This window comes from Stylophora pistillata, chromosome 1 (assembly GCF_964205215.1).
Source record: "Stylophora pistillata chromosome 1, jaStyPist1.2, whole genome shotgun sequence".
Classification (NCBI taxonomy): domain Eukaryota; kingdom Metazoa; phylum Cnidaria; class Anthozoa; order Scleractinia; family Pocilloporidae; genus Stylophora; species Stylophora pistillata.
Window position 1 is genome coordinate 18,334,016 of NC_142519.1, and position 25,726 is coordinate 18,359,741.

The 25,726-nt window shown below is 36.9% G+C and overlaps 3 protein-coding genes across 3 annotated transcripts in view; all 3 read left to right on the plus strand.

Moving 5' to 3' along the window:
• The first annotated feature begins 2,209 nt into the window (after positions 1-2,209).
• Positions 2,210-7,599, plus strand: LOC111336616 (ubiquitin-conjugating enzyme E2-17 kDa). Its single transcript, XM_022942741.2, has 6 exons — positions 2,210-2,366; positions 2,605-2,668; positions 2,859-2,890; positions 3,014-3,091; positions 4,714-4,819; positions 6,743-7,599. Exons 1-6 carry the CDS (start codon positions 2,343-2,345, stop codon positions 6,880-6,882), a joined length of 444 nt encoding a protein of 147 aa, XP_022798476.2. The 5' UTR covers positions 2,210-2,342; the 3' UTR covers positions 6,883-7,599.
• A 1,096-nt stretch (positions 7,600-8,695) lies between these two features.
• LOC111336619 (ubiquitin-conjugating enzyme E2-17 kDa) lies at positions 8,696-14,387 on the plus strand. The gene is made up of 6 exons (XM_022942746.2): positions 8,696-8,852; positions 9,077-9,140; positions 9,353-9,384; positions 9,500-9,577; positions 11,930-12,035; positions 12,803-14,387. The coding sequence occupies exons 1-6, from the start codon at positions 8,829-8,831 to the stop codon at positions 12,940-12,942; spliced, it is 444 nt and encodes a 147-aa protein (XP_022798481.1). The 5' UTR covers positions 8,696-8,828; the 3' UTR covers positions 12,943-14,387.
• Positions 14,388-15,254: 867 nt separating this feature from the next.
• LOC111336637 (NAD-dependent protein deacetylase sirtuin-1) overlaps positions 15,255-25,726 on the plus strand; it is an 11,503-nt gene continuing 1,031 nt past the window's right edge. The window contains exons 1-12 of the mRNA XM_022942760.2: positions 15,255-15,597; positions 16,604-16,689; positions 17,970-18,125; positions 18,636-18,788; positions 19,588-19,735; positions 20,952-21,031; positions 21,683-21,743; positions 22,296-22,363; positions 23,949-24,009; positions 24,529-24,791; positions 25,082-25,295; positions 25,493-25,726. The exon at positions 25,493-25,726 is cut by the window's right edge and continues 1,031 nt beyond it. Of these exons, the coding sequence (XP_022798495.2) occupies positions 15,291-15,597; positions 16,604-16,689; positions 17,970-18,125; positions 18,636-18,788; positions 19,588-19,735; positions 20,952-21,031; positions 21,683-21,743; positions 22,296-22,363; positions 23,949-24,009; positions 24,529-24,791; positions 25,082-25,295; positions 25,493-25,726 (1,831 nt within the window). The 5' untranslated portion in view covers positions 15,255-15,290. The remainder of the gene's footprint in view (positions 15,598-16,603; positions 16,690-17,969; positions 18,126-18,635; positions 18,789-19,587; positions 19,736-20,951; positions 21,032-21,682; positions 21,744-22,295; positions 22,364-23,948; positions 24,010-24,528; positions 24,792-25,081; positions 25,296-25,492) is intronic.

Sequence of the window (25,726 nt, forward strand, 5' to 3'; positions counted from 1 at the left end):
ACTTCACTGGCTGCCCATTCGTCAACGTATTTTATTTAAGATTCTTCTGATCACGTATAAGGCTTGCGCCCAATCATATACGCCCAATCATATTCTAGAATTAATTAAGTTAAGGACCCCCGGAAGGTACAGATTACGATCTTATAATAATGATCTACACTGTATTACTGGAGTTACCAAAAGGGAAGATGTACTTACTCCCCACTCGGTGACCGATCTTTTCAAACAGCCGCACCAAAACTTTGGAATGTTGTTCCATATTATATTAGAAATTCAAAATCGTTGAATCTTTTTAAAAAATATGTAAAGACGTATTTATTTAAAGAAGCTTTTAGCTGTTAAATATCGAATTACATTAGATTAGATTATATATATTTTTGTACTATATTTTATTGGCATATGTTTAGCATATATATTATTTCATTAGTAGATTTTTTCCTTTTTCTATTTGTTGTTTTTTTTTTCAGTTTAGATTTTTGTAACATTTTAGTTTCTGCGCTGATGAAAATGTATATTGATATTTGCGCAATTTTAAGTTATTATTAAAAACTGGATCATTGGATAATACAATTCAAGACTTTTTATTGGCTTAGCCATTATGTTATATGAACCAATATACCATAATCTACAAGTATGGTAAGCGTACGCGTCAGCTTAAAATTAAAAGGGAGCTAAAAAAATTTAAGATTTGGTAAGATTTGTCTAATATCTTGGGGGCGTTTTTAATAAAACAATTATTCCACTCGCGCTTGTTGGATATGAGATGATTATGGCCAACTTGGCGCTACGCGCCTCGTTGGCTTTCTATCATCTCATATCCAACGCGCGCTCGTGGAATAATTGTCAAATATTCTAAAAATTCTTATTACCCACTGCGTCCCTTCAAAACTTGACGCAACTACGGCGGAGTTAAACAACGCAATGCCGTACCTTTGAGGCCTGGTCAAGTAACTTAAACTTATTGTTGAGTGGGAAAAAGACCAAGCAAATGATAATCACCACAGATCAGATGTCAACGCAACACAAGCTGGACTACCAAACATCCGAGATTAAAGCCAACGGTGAAGTTCTTGAAAGAGTACAATCTTTCAAATTTCTCGGTATGTGGGTACAAGAAAACTTAAAGTGGACAGATCACATAGCAAAAACCGTGTCTTCGTGTTTTGCAGCCTCATCAATTATCAAGAAATTAAAAAATCTGGCGTCTGCAGCACAAAAGAGAAGTTAGCTGAATCGATGATACTCTCAAAGCTCGATTACAATGACATAGTGACGTATCCCTTATTACCTCAATATCTTCCAATGAAATTACAACGAGTACAAAAGTGTACTGCAAATTTTTGTTGTATGTACATATTTACTGTTTTAATATGAGTATATTTCTATTTGCACATACATCTAATTCTTTTCTTTTTTATCATTATTGTTTGTTAGTAACATATTTAGCTCACGACGAACATAGAGCTACTCTGCAGAAAAGTCGTCATTAAACCATCGCTATTATTTTTATTATTATTACATACCGGAATAGGAACTGACTTGATTTTCCTTTATTCCAGCCTAGTCAGAGCCTAAATAAACACTCTTCAATATTTTTCACTCCTAAAAAGTTTCACCTCACCCGTGAGAGCTGCTTCAGCTGGGAGCTCACTATGTTAGGGGGTTGTATGCTATTCTTTCCCCTTGACAAAAGCAAGTGTATGGCTGCGGGGATGGCGTATATGGGTACGCATCGAAGAGTTGCACGGCAGGGCCGCCAAAACAAGTGGCTTGGACTGAAGGAAACGGTGGGAGAAACCGCTGGACCTTGAGCTTCTCGTTTTCGCTCCTCCGCCGCGTTTATTTACCTTGTTAAGTTCGATTTTCATAATTCCCTCTCTCAGAATAATCCCGTCGTCAAGGCTTGGCCTTTCGGAGGCAATGTACGAAAGATTGTTTAAGGAAAGGAAAGAAGGAAAGAAATAAGGAAATAAGGAAAAAGAATGAAGCTTGTAATAGACATTTAAGAGGACTGTATCCCTTTTCTTGAAATGGCTGACTAGTTTTGGAAATCTATAACGCAGCGCCCGTTTTATGATTAGGAATAACACTAAATAATAGGCGGGGTGATTCAGAGGTTGAATTCTTTTCTGACGCGTCACTCCACAGGAGAATGGGACTAGCCTAGTGGCTCTGCGCAGTTAAAGATTTGATCATGTGACAGCTACTATCCAATAGACTGCGACATTTTTTACCTTCGCAGTTTAGTCGCCATTTTACAGGAAGTTTGCCGATTCTTCATCGCAGCACACGACGTTAGCCTGCTCCCATTCTATTTTACATCGTGATAGTTATTCGGGGGAATGGCACTAAAGAGGATCAACAAAGTAAGCAGTGGCTTCGTTTGTATGACCTGTGATGTGAAACGAGGGATTTCAAATATAGTTGATTTTGATAAAATATGTTAGAATTGATGTCGGTGCAAAAGCGATATGAAAATGTACACACGGCACTTTTGTCTTTTTATGTTCATGTGATGGCCATTGGCGGCATTTTGTTTACAGTAATACCTGGACATCGAATTATCAACGTTAGTTTGTATTCTTTTTTTTTCTGTTAATTCAGGAACTGCAAGATCTTGGACGTGATCCACCATCCCAGTGTTCTGCCGGGCCGGTTGGAGATGACTGTAAGAAGAATAGGTCACAGTATTTTATCACTTCAAAAGCAAACTTTACGCCACACACTATTCTTTATTATATAATTACCCTACTTGGTATCTCAGTGGTTCAACTTTGGGTTCTACGTCTGAACGCCAGTTCATAAAGTTCTAATATAATTTTTCTCTTATTCAAATCTGTCATCGCGTGATCCTGAAGTGTTTCATTGGCAAGCGACTATAATGGGTCCGGTAAGGAATTATTATATCTATGAAACCTTTGGTGTCTTTAAAATACCTTCAGTTGTCAATCTTCACAGAACATTGCTGAATTGTAGTGCTAAGGTTTGTGGTTTGCTGTTTCTTTTCGAACAGCCTGATAGCCCATACCAAGGTGGAGTGTTTTTCCTTACGATACATTTCCCAACAGATTATCCTTTTAAACCTCCAAAGGTAGGTGATTTGGTTATTGTATTTAGAAAAAAGTAGTCTGTTTTCAATTGCTTGCAAAGAACCAAGAAATGTATTTTTTGTGCCGTACGTGGTGAATTCATGGCCATTGTTGTAGAAGACTGAAATTTAGGGGTTCTCTTCAACTTTAGCGTTTTGTTACTGAAGAAGTCAAACTACTGACTACATCAGAAACTAGGCAAAGTTGTTCTTAGAAATTTCTCCTCCACCGATCTCAAGTCGGGATCTTTTTAAAATCGCCTTCCATCTGAGCGATGTTTGTAACCTTCTCTTGGATTATTGTCAGGATTTTCTTCTGTTGTTATGGTTGTACTCTTTGAGATGACTGTTGTAACGACAGAATGATCTCTATACAATGTTCATTTCTGTAAAGCATGTCATGCTAAGCCCATTATTCAGAAGAGTGTTCATTTTCCCTTTTACTCTTTCAAGTTGAGGAGGTGACCAGATGAAAAACAGTCACTCTAAACTACATGTAGAAAAGTGAACCAAAACCAAATTTTAACTGTCTTAAAAAAAGCAATTTAAATTTTTGAACCTTTGAAGACTCTCATAACTAATTATTTAATTAAGATTCAACATATCCTTGTCTCTGTGATTTTCTAATTATTTGACTGTCCAATATTTGTATGAGGGCATTTGCCAGGTCCAATAAGATTGTCATGTAACTTGTCTATGCAAGTTCTTAATGAGAATGTTGAAGAAATGATATGAAGATTTTAACTCTTTTAATACATGTGGAATCTCCTGGTAATGTCTTACATTGCCAATTCATTAAGTCAAATTTGTCTTGTTGTATGTAAAGACTTATTTCCTTGAATTATAGCATTGATTAATTTCTTTTTTAAGCTTTTCTTGACTGAAATTTGCAATTTCTGTATTGTTTAATTTAGTTGTAGTGAGAAGTTCTCTAACTCAAAAAAGGAAATACAGTAAATTGTTTGCCCAGGGTGTTACATAAAACAGTAGGGGTAATAGCATTTTTAGTGTTAAAGGTGATAGGTAAAAAAACCTTGATGCCAACCAAAACATGGATCTTGACTTCCAAGAGACAGTTATAGGACTGGTGTAAATTGCTTTACATCATCTCATATTTAAGTACTTGTGCAGTCTAATAACTTTTTGATTTGTCACATGGTTTTTTGTTTTTTATGTAACATAAAAAAACACACAAGGAACTTTTTGACAATTCAAATGTACTTTTCTGCTGCTCCATCAAAGACTGGAGATGTTTATCTATATTTGAAATAGACTGTTGTATTTTCAAAAGAAACTATGCCAAGTCTCCTTATTATTTTAAGTTCATAAATTATCCTTTCAATTTGAATGGTTAGTCATACAGACAATGATGAAAGGAACGAAAAATGTGAAAAAATGATATGGTTTGGCTTAGACCCTGACTTTCCAGGACCAGGAAAAGAATTGCAGAGTGTGGATAACAGCCACAGGATAAATCAATTTATGTGGATTAGTTTGATCAAAGTAAACTACAAAGGTCCATTGGATATTGGGGGATTTCTCTCATAGTGAGTGTTGTCCTCCTTTTGAATGAACAAGGCCTGTTGTATCAATACTGCTATTAACTGATGTTATTTATGTTGCAGGTATCATTTACTACAAAAATATATCATCCTAACATAAACAGTAACGGCAGTATTTGTCTTGATATCTTACGATCCCAGTGGAGTCCAGCTCTAACCATTTCTAAAGGTGAGATAGTTTTCATTAGGTACCCAATGATTTTAATGTGATATGCACAGGCTTGTAATGAGGCAAGTCAAAGAAAGTCAAGATGGGGAAACAACAACATTTTGTATAGTTAATAACAAGAGGGACATTTGTACTTCAGGCCTAGGTTGTTTGAAGGTTGGATAATGCTGTCCACTGGATAAAACTCCATCTGGTGGATAACACTATAAATTTTGCCATCACTTATTTGTTGGATAGTGATTTAAACGTTAGCATCATCTGCCCATTATACAACTGGGCCCAGGGCTGGGTTGTTTAAAGCCTGATTAAGGTTAATCTAGGGTTAAACTTTTATCGGAGTTTCTTAATTTTCTCTATTAGATACAAGGCATCCAATCATCAAATAGTTGACAAAAGGATAGCACTGAATTTTCTCTTAAAGCTTTGAAATCTGAAATCGGATTTCATACTTAACCTTTGGTTATCTTGACCCAGCTTTGAAAAACTCTGCTCAGGTGTTGACGAAATCAGTTGTAATGGATCATGAAGAGGCTCCTTGTAAACTTGTAGTTTTACACACTTCTGGAAAATCAGTTGTAATGGATGATTAAGAGGCTCCTTGTAAACTTGTAGTTTTACGCACTTCTGGAAAATCAGTTGTAATGGATGATTAAGAGGCTCCTTGTAAACTTGTAGTTTTACACACTTCTGGAAAATCAGTTGTCATCAATTGAACAGATAGTTTCCTTGTAACCATACGTCTATTCAGTTACTGTATAGATCACAGATGACATCAAAACATGATAGGAACGATAGAGTGACATGCAAGGCCCAGCTGACTGTGTCACTGATGTTCTTACCACATTTTGAAATCTTCTGTGATCTATTTCTGTGTGTACTTATGGTAACATGGAATCTACTTTTACTTGATAAAAAAAAAAAGAAAAGAAAGTTGTTATGAATGGTTATGTCTTCAATGCATCTGTCCTCCAGTAGGTCATAAGAAAAAACAATCAAAATGCTTGTAGGATTTTGTTTATCTCAATTGAATTATTTTCCATGATTTATTATGAAATGCATGAATACTTTTGTGGAGTATACCTCACTATAAGACTAGGTTTACACTAGAGTAAATTTTTCTGGATTTGTGATGAATCTGAAGCATTTTAGTACCGGATAGATTTTGCCGGTTACACGAAAGTGGACGAATCCAAAATAAAAACTCCCCGGTTTGGTCATGTCTACGGAGATTTTGAATGCAGAATTTAAAGTGAGAACTTTGAATCCAGAAAGTTTTGTTGTGTAACCGCTTTTTTTCTTGAATCCGGATTTTATTTCCGCCTGCAATCTTTTGAGTTAGCGGTGAAACCAAAATGGAGGATCTGGTGCTAACTTTGCTGGTGGTCTCTGGTTGCTTAATTTTGTTGCAGGTTCAGGTGATAAATTTTATCATGTGTACTGCATTATTTCTGAGGAAAAGCAAATTATTATTGCAAGCAAGTTTAATGTCAGCCACACTTAATCGCCGACGATGTAGATGGCTTGGCATCTGTCCAACTCAAATTTGCCTCAGTGGCATCTGGATCTACTCTAGATAGCCTTTTTTTGGGGAGGCATTTTCACTTTGTGAATCGAATGACGAAACAACACTTGGCTTGGTAACCATTCCATTTCAAATGTTCCGGAGTTGTCGTTGTGTGTAAACGGTCAGGAATCCGATTATCCTTTTATTGTAAACGCCTACAAATCCGAATACTCCAAAATTGATGAATCTGGAAACATTTACGAATCCGGAAAACTCTCCTCTAATGTTAACCTAGTCTAAGTCAACTCGTGTATTTAGCCCTTAAGAACAGTGTACTTTTGCTGGTTTTATTAGCTGCTCAGTCATTCATGTGGGGAAATATTAACTGACATGTTTAATTTCTTCTTTTTTCTTTTTAGTACTTCTGTCAATTTGTTCCTTGCTTACTGATCCAAATCCTGATGATCCTTTGGTGCCAGAAATAGCACGAACCTATAAAACAGACAAAGTGAAATATAATGAAACAGCAAAAGAATGGACAAGGAAGTTTGCCCAATGATGACTTCATAAAGACTCTGCTGTTGCAAAGTTGTATTGTTGTGATGTGCAATATATGTTATGTCCTACAGCACTTTCTCTAGAAATGTCAAGTGATTAACCAGTGATGTGTCTTTGCCATGTAAGGTATATACTGTCAGTCATGATGCAACAAATGTAGAGAATGCCATAAACAGGAGTTTGCAAGTATGTATGTATATTTGTAAATCAAGTTAATGTTTTGTGTAGCAGATTCAGATTTTAATAAATTACATTGTTCTGAATCAGTGTAGCAACTGTTTTTGTACATTTTGTGCATGTGTTACTTGTGTCATTGTACATACAAATTGTTGTGAGCACTTTCAGCCCAAATTTAAGCAGGTACATTAACCGTATTTGACTCTATATTTGTGCTATGTTTTCCTAAGGCCTGGACTTAAAAGTATTCTCAGTACACCTGTATTGGTACTGTCAAGTTGCTTATTGGTATATTATTATTTTGTATTGCATACTGAAAATCCAGTGTCCACCTGGCTTTAGTTGGAAGTGATATTGTTTAGGTTTTAGTGACTAAATTCCAAACCATCTTCAGGAAAAGAACATTAAATCCTTATCCTATGGTCCTAGGTTAAGTTACAGCTAATGATTTTGATTGTAGCTACTGCAACACCTCCAAACCTTTGCATTTGTTGTCTTTTTGTTCCCTTTGGAAGTGGTGAATAAACAGATAATTAAGTGATTGATTTTTGAATGTGATTTGCGTCAGCATCTTACATCCTGTTCAGTATCTCAGAGTGTACACTCCATGAACTTGTGTAGAAGTATTGAAGAAGGGAAACAAATAAGATGACCAATATTTGTTTATGGATACATTATCTTTAAAAGAGATAGAGTGGCTTAAATTGACCTCAATAACACTCATCCCATGGGCTTTAAATTTTTTTTCATATTTTTGTTGAGAACAAAGTTTAAGCAAACTCTTTCTTACCTAAACGTGATCCAAAACAACTTCTCTATCTGTTCTTCTCATTAAAGTTTAGTCTTTGAGCCCCCCTAAAAAAATTATGGGAAAGGCATTTATCATTTTAAGGGTGTTATCTTGATATAATCCAAAGTTTTGTGCAGGGAGAAGTATAGTGGGTGGGAGGAGCAAATTTCAATTTGTTAAACACAGGAAATTATCCTTAGCTCTGAGCAGAAGAAATGCACAGCAAAAAATAGAAATCCCTCCCGGCTGACAAAAAAGAATTGAACCCAGACTGAGATAAATCCTGAGGATGGAGTAGACAAAATAACTGAAATGCCTTATATATGCCACCCCTTCCCCCAACTTTGGAGCAATTTGCGCGTGAATTTGTGAACTTGTACTATCTTCTTAGACTGCCTCTTCCTACCCCATGCAAATTAGTGCAGGCTGCATGTACAATGGCTAAGAGGATGTAATCTCGGAAGTCACCCTTTCTGCTATTTTCCTATTAAAGTAGATAAAGCCAACAAATATAGATAAAATCTCCTTTCATGCATTTCACATCCCCTAGAATTAGTCTCTTGTTTGTCTCATCATGTACCAAACTCTCAGGCTTTCTCTCAGACCAAACTGCTGAAGTGCAAGTGAGCTAATTGAGTCATTTGCGACAGCTTATACTGCCAGCTATCCTAACCATATAATCTACGGAAAATTCGCATAAAATTACTAAGATCATTCGCAGAGCATATGCAAAGTAGTCAGTTGGGGACCTTAGACTGGACGGAAATCTCGTGCCCCTCTCGAGAAACAACACCCACCAGAGAACTGGAACTAGCCCGGTTCCTCTCTGTGAACGTAACTGTCTTTCAACCAATGGATGAAGAGGAAAACAGCTCACACGTTTCGTGGTAGCCTCCATTAACAGGAAGTTAGCGATCTTACCATACTAGTAATATTTTGTAATTTCCTCGAGACTTCAACAATAATAGGGTTTATAGAAAATGGCGTTAAAAAGGATAAACAAAGTAAGTTTTAACGTTTTTATATTGGCGTTTTCTTGCGAAAGAATAGTTGAAAGTAAACGTTTAACTCCGATGGTTACGGTGTACCCTTTCGGTCGCTCATGAAAACTGTATGGCTGATTCACGTTGGTTGCCAAGAGTGTTAAAGTTTAGGTTGAACAGTGTCCGGCCCACCTAGTTGTTCGGTTGAGCTGGAATTTATGTCGAGTTTCACTGTTATTTCTCAGGAATTACAAGATTTAGGACGTGACCCGCCAGCACAATGTTCCGCAGGACCAGTTGGAGATGATCGTAAGTGAAATATGTTTCACACGACAAAATTTGTTGTGTTTCGCTGACTTCGAAGAATTTTCTGGCTCAAAGACTTTTCATTCTCTAAAGCTAGCATTTTAAAGATTATGCGTACTGTTTAGTTAACTCTATTTCAGTGGTGTCAGTCTGTTTGTAACGTTAACATTGTTCTCTCTCTTTGTACATTTTTGACTTGGTGTATACGAATGAAGTATTTCACTGGCAAGCGACGATAATGGGGCCGGTAAGGAGCTTTGATTTCTTTTGAATCTTTGCTGTCTTATAGGTCGATTCGATGAGAAACATTTCTTAAGACCCTTGTAAAGTTGTTGTTCTATTTGTCGTTTCTATGTGAACAGCCTGATAGCCCATACCAAGGTGGAGTGTTCTTCCTTACGATACATTTTCCAACAGATTATCCTTTTAAACCACCGAAGGTAGGTAAAATTGAAGTTTTTGATATAAACATCTCAACTTATCTATTTATAACATAACTTTTTTTTAAAACCAATCTAAGATATCGTGAAGAGAAGTGGATTTTTTTTTTCGAGCAGAAGGAGAAAGCTTAGTACGTAGCAAGGTTTTCGATCGATTTTGCCCCATCCACCCCTCTCTTCCGGTGAATTTCATTGTGGAGTATTTTGTTGTTTGAGTTGACTCCTTCTAAATTTTAAGAAGCTTAAGCTTGACGGTCATAATTTTTTAAAGCATTATTGGAAGTCGAACAATGGACTATTAGTGCTGTAATGACGTGCAAGTCGATCGCATGCAAGTTTCACTCAAACAAGCTTTTGAAAACATCGGCTCGCTTTCTAACACCAGTTTGTTTAAAAGAAATGACCCCTTGTGTGCAGATGTTTTCATTACATCGGTGTGTTCAATCGATCGTTTCGTACGCCTTGCTGAAGAACACAACCTTCCTCTTAAGTTTCCAGATCTCGATCTACATCAGTGGTCTGTTTTAGGTCAATACATCATTTGATTGACATGGCTATGCAGCACCGTGATATTTATATTACATCAGGGACTGAATAAACTATATTATGGTTCAGCAGGGTATGAAATTTGAAAGAACAGTACAAGGACCACACTTTCTTGAGCAGACGTGAACTCAATTTTTTTCCAAAATTTTTCGTGCCACATTTTCGGTAAAATAGACCTCAGTTCTGTGTAAACCTCTAACAGGTGGCTGCAGGCGCCAGGGGTATGTGCTTTTCTTTTCTGAAACCTGTGTTTAGCAGACACTGCTCGATGAAAGATTTGATATTTGATTTTTATTTAATACAGTTAATGATAAAGTTAGAGAGCTTTTAAAGATTTATTCTCACGATTATGATGTTTCTGTCTTATGAAACAATCAGATTCAATAGTGTTTTTCCCTCGGTTTTTTTTTTTTTTTTTTTTTTTTGAGTAGTAACTACTCTATAGTTTACTAGACCTGTATTAAAAGGGCTCGACACTAACTTTTCAACTTAATAGCCAAGTGGCTTGTGACAACTTAGATGTTACAACAATTTCAGTTTCTTTACTAGCCAAACTGGATAGTGAAAATTGAAAACCAGTATAGCCATAACTGAATTTCTACTAGTCTGTGGCTAGTTGGCTACCGTTAGTGTCAAGCCCTGATTAAAGTGCACCTGACCCCTAAATTTTTTTTTTTTCACTTAAAAAAATCTTCCTGCTTTGGTGAGTATTTCTTTGAAAAAATTGTTGGATTTGGTTAAACCCTCATTTTTTTATGCCCTGTTGAAGTCAAGATCTGAATGGACCACGACTGCGTAAATGCGGATCTGGGCAGAGTAGACTTGTGACGTCACTTCGAGAAGATGCTCAAGGAATTCTCAGCCAGTCGTCGGCCTGTGAAAGCCTTTCTAGCACTAGATTCATTCTGCGGCATATTTGCAACCAATATTGATCTAACCTTCCAAACATAACCAGTGAACTGTGCAAAATGACCCGAAATACAGATTGTTGGGTTCTCGAAGTGACGTCACATTAGTCACCAGACTCTTGATCCTTGAAACGCGGTCGTGAGTCAAAATGGCGGTGATTTTAATGCGATTCTCTGTGCCTCAACCGTGCACAAAAATTCAAGGATTTGACCAAATCCAAAAATTTTTTCGAAGAGATACTCACCAAAGCAGGAAGATTTTTTTAAATGAAAAAAAATTTAGGGGTCAGTTGCACTTGAAGCCAACACACTGTATTTAGGCAACACTAGCAAGAGTCCCTTGGTTGCCCACTCAATTTAGGGCTTACTATCCCACTTACAACCTCCTTTGGATCTTTCAGTCGCTTATCATCAGTTTTAATTACTGAGTTAGTTCCCTCTTTTTTGACATATGTTCAAAAGTTTCTGCACACTTGGGGGACTAGAGAGAATGATTTAAGATCAAAATTGCCTGACACAAAGTTCATTGACCTCTTAATTATATTCATTTTGAAATCTATCATTTTGATGACTTGATTTTGTTTGTGCGAAACTTTTATTGAAAAGAAAGAAAATTGTGCAATTTTTGAATTTTATTTCACAGCTTAAATATGAAGTCAGATTGGTTGTTTTGTTGTGGAGCTCCATCCTAGAATTGCATGACAGAGGAAAAGGTGGCATTTAGAGCAAAAATTTACGTAATTGGTGATTAGATCGTTCAATTGTTCTGCTGAGGTTCAATTAGATGGTAGGGATAACTAGTGATTTCAAAATGGATGTACTTTGTAGAGAAATGAGAGCTATTCCCTTGTGTATTCTTAGCAATTTGTTTTCTTTTGTATCTTTCATCATTTAACAGGTATCATTTACGACAAGAATATATCACCCAAACATAAACAGCAATGGCAATATTTGTCTTGATATCTTACGATCACAGTGGAGTCCAGCCCTAACAATTTCTAAGGGTAAGATTAATTAAAGGCCTATTGAAAAACATTAACTTGATCTATGCAGAATTGTGATAGTCTTCTTGGATTGCTTGACAATAGTTTGTTTGTTTGTTTGTTTTTTTTTTTATAATTCATTGAGCATACTAAATTTTCTCAAAGTTGCCTTTTGGCAATCCTGACCAAAAGGCACAGGTAGATTTTTGGTCACTTTAACAAACGATTTCTTTGTGTTATAATGTATGATGGGTTAAACTGATGACCACACGGTTAGATTTTGTCTTTGAAATGACTAGAATGACCTTTTAAATTGTCACCCTCAAATTGGGGTTTATGTGACAAATCAAGCTTTAATTCTCACACAACCAATAATGTTACATGAATTAGAGTTTGTAGATTTTCTCATGGGTATATACATCTCTTGTGTGGAAAAGAGACAGAAACACTAACTGGCTCCAACCCCTAAGAGTGATAAGCATCTAATTTCTCCTTACAATATCGCACCTGAATCAAATGTTAAGGTCACCAGAATAGAGGAAATGATCAACTAAAGAAATCCTTAATTGTTAAACAAATTCTCTGAAGGAAATGTCTAGTGAACAGTATGGAGAATATATATGCATACTGATGTTAGGGTGTAAAAGTTTAAATTTGTGGTAATTTTAGTGACTGCAGTGATTGTTGCTTGAAGCATTAACATTCTGTGGCAAAGAATTGCATGAAAGTGCAAATGCAAAGTGCATGTAAAGAAATGCCAGTCACAGGATATTTCTTTTTTGTTGCAGTTCTTTTGTCGATATGTTCGTTGCTCACGGATCCAAATCCAGATGATCCATTAGTGCCAGATATAGCACGTATATACAAAACAGACAAAGCTAAATATGAAACTGTGGCTAAGGAGTGGACTCGGAAGTATGCCATGTGAACTTTGGTGGATTCTTGTTTCTGCCTATCCATCTGTTTTGTGCTCAAAGTAAAGTCTTGCTTTTGTCTTGAAACTGCTTACCTTTATCAATATGGATTTTCCTTGTTTATCTGTAAGTTATTGTAAGTACTTTATAGTGTACTTTACCATTTGTACATTGATCTCATGTCATGGGTGATGTCTCTGTTCATCGCAACTTAATTGGGTATCCTCAAATAATTATGGTTACCGTAGTAGCAACCTGTGATTACAGTGAAGCTTTGACTTAAAAAAAAAAAAAATTAATGGATATCAATCATAGCAGTAAAGTCTTATAAAACTACACTAGGTAGACATTTGTACAGTGACAGTGCCAGAGTTTGAATTGTGGGCATCAAGTAAATATTGTGGGAGGTGTATTAAAAAAATATATACAATTGTGAATTTTAAACTTATGTTTACCATATCTTGGTCAGTTGTACAAGAATGTTTTTTCTAATACATGCATAGTTGTTTTTGGTTACATTTTGTCAAAATTTTAAGCTTGGTTGCTAGTGTTATTAATGGCACACTCATCCACCCTTGTTGCCATATTATGTACAAATAATTAATTGTTTACATGTGTTTGTTTGCTGAACCATGAACAAAGCCTCATCCACTGAATTTCTGCAAAGTAATTTGACTATCATGCTGGATCATGTAACTGCCAACTTAGGTTATGAGGTGGCAAGAGCAAGAACAAAATACTCCTACTAGTGGTGAGGGTTGAGATTAGCCCCAGTTTCATTCCCACACTAAGATTTGTTGTGATAACAGTTTTCCCTCCCCCACCTTCTTGCCATAGAAGTATAAAAAATTTTCCTTAAGACAGGACAACTTTATTTGTGATCCTAGCTCACAAGTTACCTGGGTCGGTGGCTCCTTGATCACACTTTTTAAATATAGTGATTTTTTGAAGAGAGTATAGAGATGTTCAGTACTGGAGTCAGTTTAAGTGTGCAGTGCCCATTTGTCTTTGTGTTGAATTTTTGAAATGGTTTCAAATGTCACTGTACTGCTCTGAATATTGATATGGCTAAATTATTTCTTTTGTTTGTAGTGAATTTTTTTTTCTGAGTTGAGTCCTTTTTCATTTGTACATAATTTACATTTGCAGCATTTTGGGCATTTTCAGGCAAACTGCTTTCAACACCTAAATTCTCCTCGGAAAATAGACTTACAAGCCACTAGGCGGCTACTTGTGAATGCGTATATTTGTGATTACCAGTACTAAGGAGGAATTAGGTGCTTGTCTGTTGTACTGAAAATGTCTTAACCTACATTTTTTACTATCGAAGTTTTTTATTGTAAATCCTCTCTGTTTCAGTATTAGTTGGCTGTAGTGTAGCCTGTAACTGATATTAAATAATTTTATGTCTCTCCTGTTACGTTTATTTTAATAATAAAGCTCTCTGCAGTTGCAATAACTCTGTTATGGTTATGCAATTACTGGACTTTCTTTTTGGCACCTACCATATCACTGGATTATCTGTTGTTAGTAGGTGATATAACAATACCTTTGTGGTCTGCAATGAACCTTGGTGAATCACATATCAGGAAGCCTTACTTTTGTTCTTTTACTTATTCTTTTGTTGCTTTTATTTTTGTTCAGTTCTCATGTTGTACATGCACTGTCATCAACACTCTTGACTATAACAGTGTGAAATAGTGTAACCTTATGATTCAAAACCCTGCACTGTTGAGCTGCACATTAGGAACTAAATGAGAATTAGTCATCTCAATTTATGATTTTTTGGTTTCCCCCCCCCCCCCCCCCCTAAAAAAGAATAACACACACAGTTATATTCCACCTCACTGCCAGGAATTAGCCTCTTCACATACCTTCATTCTTCTCCTAAATCAATAGACAAAATTTGAGCAAAATGAAATGAAAGCAACAATCTACAGTGTTCATGAATTCAATGCGGCCATGTGCCCAATCTACAGGTGAGATATGGACATGATGGAGATGCTGGTTGTGCATGGCTTCACGAGGTTAATATGCCCTAATTAATCAGATCTTTTTTCATGAACAGAGGAAGGACCCTTTCAAAAGTGACTTTCTTTTGGTCTGTATGCTTTCGATATTCAGCCATTATTCTACCGATCCAACCCGTTAGCAAATGACTTTGCTCAAAAAGTTGTCATCACTGTCCTCCAGTGCTGTAGAAAATATTTCAGGTGGACCAAGTGATTTCCCGCTTCTTTCACGATCTCGACGCGAAGCACTGGGTCGAGCAGTCAAAAATATTTAATGCAAAACTGCACGGAATGCACGAGAATCATGCACGAGTGGTATGTAAGGAGCCTGAGACTAGCCAGAATCCAAGATGGCGGATCGAGACGAATGGGACGATTACACCAACACAAAGCGAGTTCGTTTGTCATCTGACGCTTCTCTTTCTCAAAATATTAGCTATAGTGATGATAAAGATAATTTTGAACCTGAAATAGATTTCAGCTGGCAGCTCAAGGCAACTGGAGAAGGTGAAAACTCGAAAAAGCCATCTACGTCACGTGAACATCATGTCGGCAACGGCGTACAAGAAAGACGTCAAAGTGACGACTTTCCGACTTGTTTCAGCGTAGAAGACAGCGTAGATGATATTGATGAACACCATTATCGACCAGTAGCCGGTAACTGTAATTCTTTTTCTCTTAAATACCCGCGAAACATTACATCAATACGTTTTCGTATCCGCCATTTTGTTTTTGTTCGTCATTTTCAAATGGTCGCTTTCGAATTTTACTTCTTACACCAAAACTTATTTTTCTTGAAAAAACTGTGCTACTTTGGGAGCTATTGGGAAACCGGGACCCTTAGTTGTAGCAGTTATCAAATTTTCTTCAACCTCTGTCCCTTCCCTTGTGAAAACAGCAAATTTTCACACCAATTAAAGTGTCTGCGGGAGTGCCAGGTCCTGGCATTCTTAGATGATTCTAGCTTTGACAAGGATTCCTCTCTGATTACAAACAAGAAGAAAAAGTTTCATTATTTTTAATTTTATGATGAGGCCTGGTCACCATGGTAATACACACACTAAAGTTCCTTGACTGATTTATATTTATTAACTTATTAAGGTGTTGATCTTTTTATATACACATCTTAGTTACATTTAAGTGCCGTCAGATCTTACTGCGCTAAGCTAGGCAGGTCCACATCTGCCTTTGGCTGACTTCAATTACTATGTCTTAACAAATGAAGTTGTATGTATTGATAACATTTATGTAACTCAGATTGGTGTGACAACTTATCTGTGGCATTTGATTTACCGCTTCAGCGAAAGCTGAGTTACAAATTTACGCTTGTGACGATAACTTGCTTGTATAACAGTTTTTAGCCTGAACCTCATTTAATAATTTGTACCTGTATGTGTATTAACCCTTTTTAATGCCCAGAAGTGTTTACCTTGTAACTTCTCTTTGTGATTCAAATAATTATGTTATTTTGTGCGCAGGTTTTGAGAACAGGCAAGGTAAAAGATAAAATCATGATCTTTTTTTGAAATTCTCTTTTCTTGTTTACAAGGAAATGTATGGCCATCAGTTAGGAGAATTACTAATTAGATCTTGAGAGTTAAAGGGTTCAGGTTCATATTTAGTCTTTCCTAACAATTATCTTCCCTGGTATTTGTTACATTAGGTCCCATGGGATGGATTGAACAGCAGATGAGTCATGATGTTAATCCAGAGGATATTCTTGCTTACATGATTCCCCACTCTCAACTGGTAAAGCTACTCAACTTGTACATAAGATAACTATTTGGCAGAAATTTATGTAGGGACCTTTTTTTGTGTGTGTTTCATAAAGTACTCTATAATATGAAAAACACCCAAAATTGTACCAATTTTGTCATCCTCCCTTCTCTAGTAAGAAATGTTAATGGCATGTTCAGGGTTCTCCCAAAAATTTGGAGTAGGAGGAGAATAAATGGAGTAGCCGGCACAGGAATTTATAACGGTGCGCAAGTGCCTTCCATGCGCCTCTGGTGCGAGAGGGGGAAGGATATGGGAGGAGGGAAAAGCTAGGAGAAGTGCATTTTGGTGTGTGTACACAGAGTACGTTGTCTTATATATGTAGATTGCTTTTTGTTGGTAACCTCTACCTCGCAATCTGAGCCTGTTTCGCTTGCTAAACGTTTGAACGTTCAAGCGATGTCTGCCACCAGATTCAAGCGATGGTGTGGTGAAATTCTTGACGAAACTTTCAAGTTTATTCAGTCAAAAACATTTGTGGACACTTGGCTCTTTAAGGAAAACTTTATTTATTTCGAAATATAATTATTTACCCAAAGGGAAGTAGGCGTCGCAAATGGAAAAGTTGCCATTGGATGCAAAACAAAGTATTTTTTTTTTTGTTATTTGGATCTGAGTAGCTGGCGCGCCCAAGACAACTAGCGGGTGATTTTCGCTGGTTGCCGGGGCTTACGGAGATTTCTGCTTGTTCCCACATGTACATGTACCTTGACGGTAAAACAGAAACAAAAAAATGTAAGTGTTCATCATGAGAAGGCTGTCAAGGAAACTTTTATTGGCATTCATGAGAAGGCTGTTGAGGAAACTTTTATTGGCATTCCTGAAGAGGTTGCTTTTAAGGGTTACATAAACTCTACAAGACACTACATGTATAATTTCATGATCCTTGTTTGAAAAACTACAAGTCTTCAGGCAAGGACCAGTTATACTCTTACTCTTGCTCTGTCTAATTGTTTACAATACATTACTGCTCACATCTACCACAGCATTACATGAGCTAGACCCTAGTGCAAATCGGCATGAGTGAAACACTCATGATACTGCACATCACACATGCTCCTGCATGTTAATAAAAGTGCATGCATGTGAGTGTGAAATGTATGTAAATTACACGAACTCAGTCAATTAGAACTCATTAAATGTGTGTACTAACGGAGACAAAAGTGTATGAAACAAGACAAAAAAATTGGATTCTTATTCTTTTTGACAAGCATGAACATAAATTGTTTTCAATAATATTTTCTTCTTCTCAGCCTCCCAACCTAGATAAAGCAACTTTATGGAAGATTATTGTTGACATTCTTACTGAGCCCTCTCCAAGACAAAAGCTTGACCATATTAACACTCTTGATGATGTTGTGGAACTTCTCAAAGGATCAAAGAACATAGTTGTTTTAACTGGAGCTGGGGTATGTGGCATTTCATTCAGCAGAGTACATTCCTCTTACCAGTATATAATTTTTTAATTCTTATACCTGTGTTCAAAAGCAATTTTCAGTCAATTATTGTATGTAGTTAGAGATGAAATAGGATTTAGAATCAATGACCAGTTGAGTTACCATGTACATTAATTTGGGAACTGTCTGTAGAATAGCCATGTTGTGCCACTTTATTGCAAATTATTTAAATTTACTCTCTCAAGAGAATCAAAAGGTTAACCATTGGCTGTACCTGTTTATTTCTACCACAACACCCTGAGATACCCTAAGTTGCAAAATAGTGTAAATTGGTTTAGTTGATATCACACTTTCACAGGGTCGTCTCCTTTTGCACAAACTTTAAATGTTTTTTCATATAGTTTGCAGTTCGTTTGTTTTTATTATCATGAAATCCAGTCACAGTAATTGTTTTTGCTCAATTTTCAGTCTTTTGATGAGAATATTATGATGAATGTGGTATGTCATATGTTTACATTTCAGGTATCTGTGTCCTGTGGCATTCCAGACTTTCGCTCTCGTGATGGCATCTATGCTAAATTAAGTGTTGAATATCCTGACCTTCCAGACCCTCAAGCAATGTTTGACATTTCGTACTTCTGTCAGAATCCACGGCCATTTTACAAGTTTGCAAAAGTAAGTTGCGTGTAAATGTACTTTGTAACAAACAGTATAATAAGGTCAGTCTTCTCATTTCTTATTGGATGAGAGTTTTTCCTGGTCAGTGTCTGTGATCTAAAGGCTCATACTGTAAGTAAGGATGGATGCATGCCGTCAGGAGTCTCTCTGGTTCCCTCTACACTCTGTTCAAATGTAATATAATCCTAAGACTTGTATCACAGCCTAACAGTCCCATTGATAAATCCATGTTTGCTTCTTGTGAATTAAGGCAAATGAAAGTTTCTGATTGGAAAATTGGTTCATTGTCTAGGACCTGATTTGAAGGGAAAATTGTGAATTTCCTTATGCTTTGATGTATATCACTATGTTAAGCTCCTAACTGATGCAGTTTCCTGCTCTACCCAAATTATTTTCTTTTGTATGTTTCACTTTCTCCTTGCTGTGAAAATTATAGTTACAAACCTTGTGCTATTCAATTAAACCAAACCACATTATCTTCTAAAAATTAATTTTAGTCCTTCATTTTTAAGACACAGAAATTCTTTTCACTGCAAGATGATAATTATTTTAAAAAAACCATGGCATTTATACATGATTGTATAAATCAGTTTCTACTTGTGTTTTATTGCAATCACAACCCACTTTTCTGAAATGATATGGATAGTTATCATCGTAATACTTGACAAATTTTCATTTAAGGTCAACATTTGAACAATGTACAATGTGTGGAGGATTGTGTTTTATAGGAAACTGCCACAAGTCTTGTATTTCTCTATTTGTTTCTTCTAACTGTTGATACATTATTTTACCTTAGGAAATATATCCAGGACAGTTTGAGCCATCCCTTAGTCACAGATTCATAAGGCAGCTAGAACTGAAGGGCCAACTTTTGAAGAATTATTCCCAGAATATTGACACTTTGGAACAGATTGCTGGTATATCAAGGGTCATACAATGCCATGGTTAGTTTTGAGAGTATGATTGGGAAGGCAGGGTAAAACTTTTAAAAATGAGATAAGAAGAAATAAAAAGTAACATGTGTAACAATTTTTTAGTCCTTTTTCAACCTTTTGAACATTGAATTCACATTTAGGGTAGATTTCCTTCCACATTGAAGTCTTATTGATTTGAGTATATCAACAAAGTTGAAAAGGTAAATTGGCCACTGTTACGATTATAAAAGCTGACGTTTCGAGCGTTAGCCTTTTGTTGGATCGAATAGAGGAATTGTGGGTTGTGTGTGCTTTTCAAGGCAGAAAATGGAGCTATTTTATTGGTGGGAACATGGTAATGAGAAAAACACGAATAAATTAGTGGAATGAAAAGCGTTTGTTGATACCTGCTCATCTTTCAAACCAGCAGTCTAAATCCCACAGGTATCAACGAATGCTTTTCATTCCTGACCACTAATTTATTCGTGTTTTTCTCATTGCCATGTTCCCACCAATAACGTAGCTCCATTTTCTGCCTTCAAAAGCACCCACAACCCACAATTCCTCTATTCGCTCCGACGAAGGGCTAACGCACGAAATGTCAGCTTTTATAATTGTAATGGTGGCCAATTTACCATTTCAACTTTGTTGATATATTCAAATTATTTCGTTACCCTCACCGACGCAGCCCCAAACAGTTTCTTTAGAAACTATCAGCCTTTATTAATTTGAGGTTTGTTTGACATTGTTAGATATTTTTGTAAGAAGCAAAAGCTGGATAGAGTGCTTATTTGTACATGACAGCATACAGTAATTTGTGTTCTGTAAAGGGTAAAAGTATTCAATATGACTGAAATATGGAAAAAGATCTGCATATGAGACTTAATTTACATGGCTGTCCAAGCTTATCCCCATTTCCATAGCATAAAGTCACTAGGAATGGAATGCTGATCTTTCAAAAAGGCAATGCCTCAGCAATTTGATAATAATTATGCTCATGCCCTGTGCACTCATTGTTGACCAAATACACACAGAGTTCATTTTTGTCTCCAAAACCACAACACAATGACTCTATAAAAGATCTAAGTGCCTTTCAATTTACTCTCCAGCAGTCTACATCGTAACTATCAGACGAGTAAGCGTTACCACTCCCATGCATAAAATTGGAGAACTATGGTTTTCTGTTATTAATACTTCTGTCAGTGATTTTTGGAAGACAATGTAATTAATCACACTGTAACTACAGGGTCATTTTCTACTGCGTCATGTACAAACTGCAAGTTCCAGGTTTCTTGTGAGGCCATAAGAGATGATATTTTTAACCAGGTTTGTTCATTTTGATAGTTTAGTTGAAAGACTTAAAGATATTTCTTGTAAACAGACAGAGTTTTCTAATGCATGACATACTGTTCAAAAGGAGAAAATTAATTTCTTAAATGGTTTCTTTTGAAAATGTGGTTGATCAGACTGAAGCCTATATGAAGAGATTTTGGATGCAATGTGCGGGATGATTCAAACCCAGCTGCTTGGGTTTTGCCTCTATAAATTAAAAGTAACTCTTTTACACAGCTTTTGTTTTCATTCATTCCTAAATTGGCCTGCTACCAGGCTGTAACTGAATGAACCCTGTAGGTCTTCCAATTCATACTCTTACATTTGTCATAATTTCCAAACTGTACTAAAAAAACAGCAATCTGAATTTGACATTTTAACAGTGACTAAATGTTACACAAAGTTAGCTCAAGTGAAACCAATGAATATTTTTTTGCCTTGCACTCAACATTCAATTGGCTGGATCCGAAAATGTTAAAATCTGTTGCATAAATTTTTTCGTCAGACTGACAGTCTTTGTTTTGTTCGCCCTTGTTTCACTCTAGAGATTGTATAATATTGTTGAGTGTACTACTGTCTTGTTTTTCATGATTTTCATTACCACTAAGCATAGTCAGGATGAAAGAGTTTTAATGTGATTTTCAGGTCATTCCTCTCTGCCCAAAATGTCCTCAAGATGGAAGCTGTTTTGCTATCATGAAACCTGGTATCCTTTGAACATTTCAAAAAAACCTTGTCAGACAGAGACAATGCAGTGCGATCTGCACGTTAATTAGTAGTTTCCATGTACATTACTATATCAAACAAGTGTGTTGAAATTTTGAAAAGTACTTCACTTGTAAAATTCATATGAAACTGCTTCTGGGATGGACCAAAATGGAACATTTAGTATGTTCTAAATAGCCAAGATATTGATGACATCATCTCCCATTTTTGCACAGTTGTTTATTAGATCAGTAGCAAGCAATGGATTTGTTCCAAGTTTTGTTCAATGCTTTGCTTTCAATAAAGCTGAACTGATGCTATCTGGGACAATTGAAATTAGATTTGTGCAAAGGATCCTAATATTTATTAAGATGTGACTTTTAATGCCTTAGGGCAAGTTTGAATTTTACCTTTTGTGTTTTTAACCTTGCTGTTGCACTACGCATGCTCCTTACAAGAATTAACTGCAGGTGCATAGTAAATATTTGTTTCAAAAGCAATGAGTCAAAAAGTATTACTGACTGATTTAATTTCCTTAACTTGAGTATTTCAGATATAGTATTCTTCGGCGAGAGTCTTCCCTCTGAGTTTTATCGCAACTTGGAAGAAGATTCAGAAAAGGTATTTAAATGTAATGTAAAGGGATAGTCGATTTTTGTGCAAAATACCACCTCATTTGATTTAAAATGACATAATATTGAATGAACTACCTTGTAACGGTAATTGTGAAGAAGAGCTCCCCAAAAAACCTGTCGGCCGACTGTCGGCCGACTGTCGGCCGACTGTCGGCCGACAGTTGACCGACAGGCGGCCGACAGTCTACCGACAGGTTAAGAAAAAAGAAAAATTGTGTAAAAAACGAACAGTTAACGTGACATAACAATCCGTAATGGTGATGTATGACTCGACAGACTTCACCTACTTACCGATCGACGGCAAAGTTGGTAGTATGTAAAGAAACGTTTCTTCCAAAATGTTATCAGATGCGTATAGGATATATCACTTGCGTAATTTACAACACACCAGACAATCTAAGAATCGCATAGGAAGATAATTTAATCGAAAACTCGGCCAAAAACTCTGAAAACCATAAGCTACGTATCAATACAAACACTTTCGTTCCAATCGCCCAACAATGCAACGCGGCCTCTTATGGTATGTTAAGTATGTATGTATGTATTTGTTGCTAGCATCGTAATCTATCTTGCAGGTTTGGGATGAATTGCTATTTCCAATTTCAAGTTTAATAAATGATACAACTGTGAATCTTTTTATTTCCAATTTCAAGTTTAATAAATGATACAACTGTGAATCTTTTTACTCGTTATGTTAAGTAATAAAATACTATACGTAACAATTCGATAATTAGACTTGGATGCGTGATGCGATAATTGATTTAGGAGCGCGCCGCTAATCTAATGTTGAACAATACACATGTTGGTTCTTGAAAGTCAATTGTCAACGTATTAAACATGTTGGATGTTGTATCAAGCGAGGCACGATTCTACGAGTGAAATATCGGATCACTCAACGTTTCTGGTAAACCAGACCAAAAACTCTTGATCTAAAACGACCACGATACCTCGTTTTGCCACTCTGCGACAAACGCAAATTAAAAAATTAATAATTTAAACCCATATGCTTTTGTAACGGCAAACTTAGAATCCCTAACATTGTGTGATCGTTTCACGGACAAGCTACCGACAAGGTACCGACAGGTTACCGACACATTACCAACAGTCGGCCGACTGTCGGCCGACTGGCGGCCGACAGGTAGCCTATATTTCAGGCAAAACCTGTCGGCCGACAGACGACCAACTGTCGGCCGACTGTCGGCCGACAGTCGGCCGACAGACGACCAACTGTCGGCCGACAGTCGGCCGACAGTTGGTCGTCTGTCGGCCGACTGTCGGCCGACAGGTTTTTTGGGGAGCTCTTCTTCACAATTACCCTTGTAACAATGAGTGGGTGGAGTTATTGTACTCCGTGTATTTTTAAGATCCTCCAATTAGCCCCTCGTATACATAAACAATAGCTTTCTTTTCCCTTAAACATGTGCTCGAATATTTGTCCGTGGACTTTATCTGTTCCTAGAAGCAAACATTAATTTTTTCCGAGAGCGAAGCTCGGGGAAAACCCGAAAACCTGGCCTGAATGGGTCAAGTTGATTGTTTCTTGTGTATATAATCATTCCGTTCTGCTATAGGTTGATCTTCTGATAGTCATTGGATCTTCCTTAAAAGTCCGCCCAGTTGCTTTGATTCCAAGTAAGTTTTTCTTCATTGCAACTTATCTCGGGTGTGTGTGCAGTGACTTATTCGGAAGATACTATAAGCGAAAAGTTCATAAAAAAGGGAATTGAGTTTTGGAATACCAGTCTTTTTTTTTTTTTCTTTTTTCTAAACTACGTTCAGTTAAGTATGTGATAAAGCTTTAGCTGGTTTGTGACGGTTTCTGGTTCGTGACGCTGACAAGTTGATTTCGCAAAGCAACATTACTTCCCATTGATTTCTTAAATATTGAAAATAGTGCACACTATTGAAAATAAAGCACAGTAGTAGCATTTATCTCATAATCGTTTGAATAACAAGCGTTATCTGGCGATGAATTTTCACAATCTATCCATCTATCCGTCCTTTACTGTCACCTTCAAGAGATCTTCGTAAGGTAAAAAGTTGTGAGATGAAACTTTGGGTTGAGATGTTATAAATTTTAACGTTAAATGTCCACTAAGATTGACGTCTTCTTCGGTGACTAATAATGTTGTTTGGCGTTGCTCATTGTAGGTCACGTGCCACCTGAGGTTCCACAGGTGCTCATCAACAGAGAGCCACTCAGACATTTGACATTTGATGTCGAGTTACTGGGTGACTGTGACGTCATCATCTCCGAGCTTTGTCAGCGGCTGGGTGGGACCTGGAACAGTTTGTCAGATGATTCTGAGATTCCTTCTGTGCAAAAATTGCGTTTTTTGTCAGAGGGGTTGGCTTCAGATGAAGAACGTTCCGAAGAAGGAGGTTACTCGTTGGGAGAGAAGAAATCTTCTGGGGTATGGTGGATAGGAGTCTGAACGTTTTTGTTTGCGTGCTCAAGAATAACTAAAAAAAGGAACAATTCCATTTTCCGGAACTGACCTCTATACAGTGTTCCTCTCCCTTGCCCCCTTCTGTCCTCAACAAAATTTAAACAGTTTTCCTCGTCGTTAATTTCAAGTTCGAACGAATCAGAGCCATGAAAAAAGAACGTTAAACTTGTATCCAACGCACTCGCAGCCTATTTTTTTTTAACAGATCGTAGGCTGTCATTTTAAGACAAGGTTTTGTTTTTTGGACACCGCAGAATGCACCAAACAGTGAAGATGATACACAACTCGATGAAAAGCAAGAGCGAGAAGGTGTAAGTACTCTCAATCGACTAGATAGTCACGTGACTGTTGGTGAGAGTAGTGGCTGTTGTGACACTGGTGACGAGCCAAACCGAGAGCAGCCGAGAGCTTCAGCTATTGGAGAAGAAAATAAACATTCTACAAACAACGACACATCATGTGAAGAAGGTATATTTTTTAAGCTCTCTGTAATGGCGTAGTCTTCTGGGGAAGATTCATGCAACTTTGACACATAGCAGCAGTGAGAAAACCGGATCGATTGTCTGCTAACAGTGTATAGGTTAACGGGGAGTAATGTAATCTCCCTCCTATTGTGCTTTTTTATTACTTTTTTATTTTTATTTTTCATAACTTATCGTTTCTAGATTCTCCCCGGTTCATCTTTATGCCACCTAGCCGTTATATTTTCTATGGTGCAGAAGTGAAGGACTCGCCTCTCCCCTCCCCTTCTCCCTCAAGAAACCTTACGAGCTACTTCGACAGTACAAGTGAGGGAACTGACAGCGACAGTGTGGGAGAAATCGACGATAACGAAGCTGGTGGCGATCATGATGGAATTGACAACGGTCCCCAGGCAACAGCGAACAACAGCAGGTCAC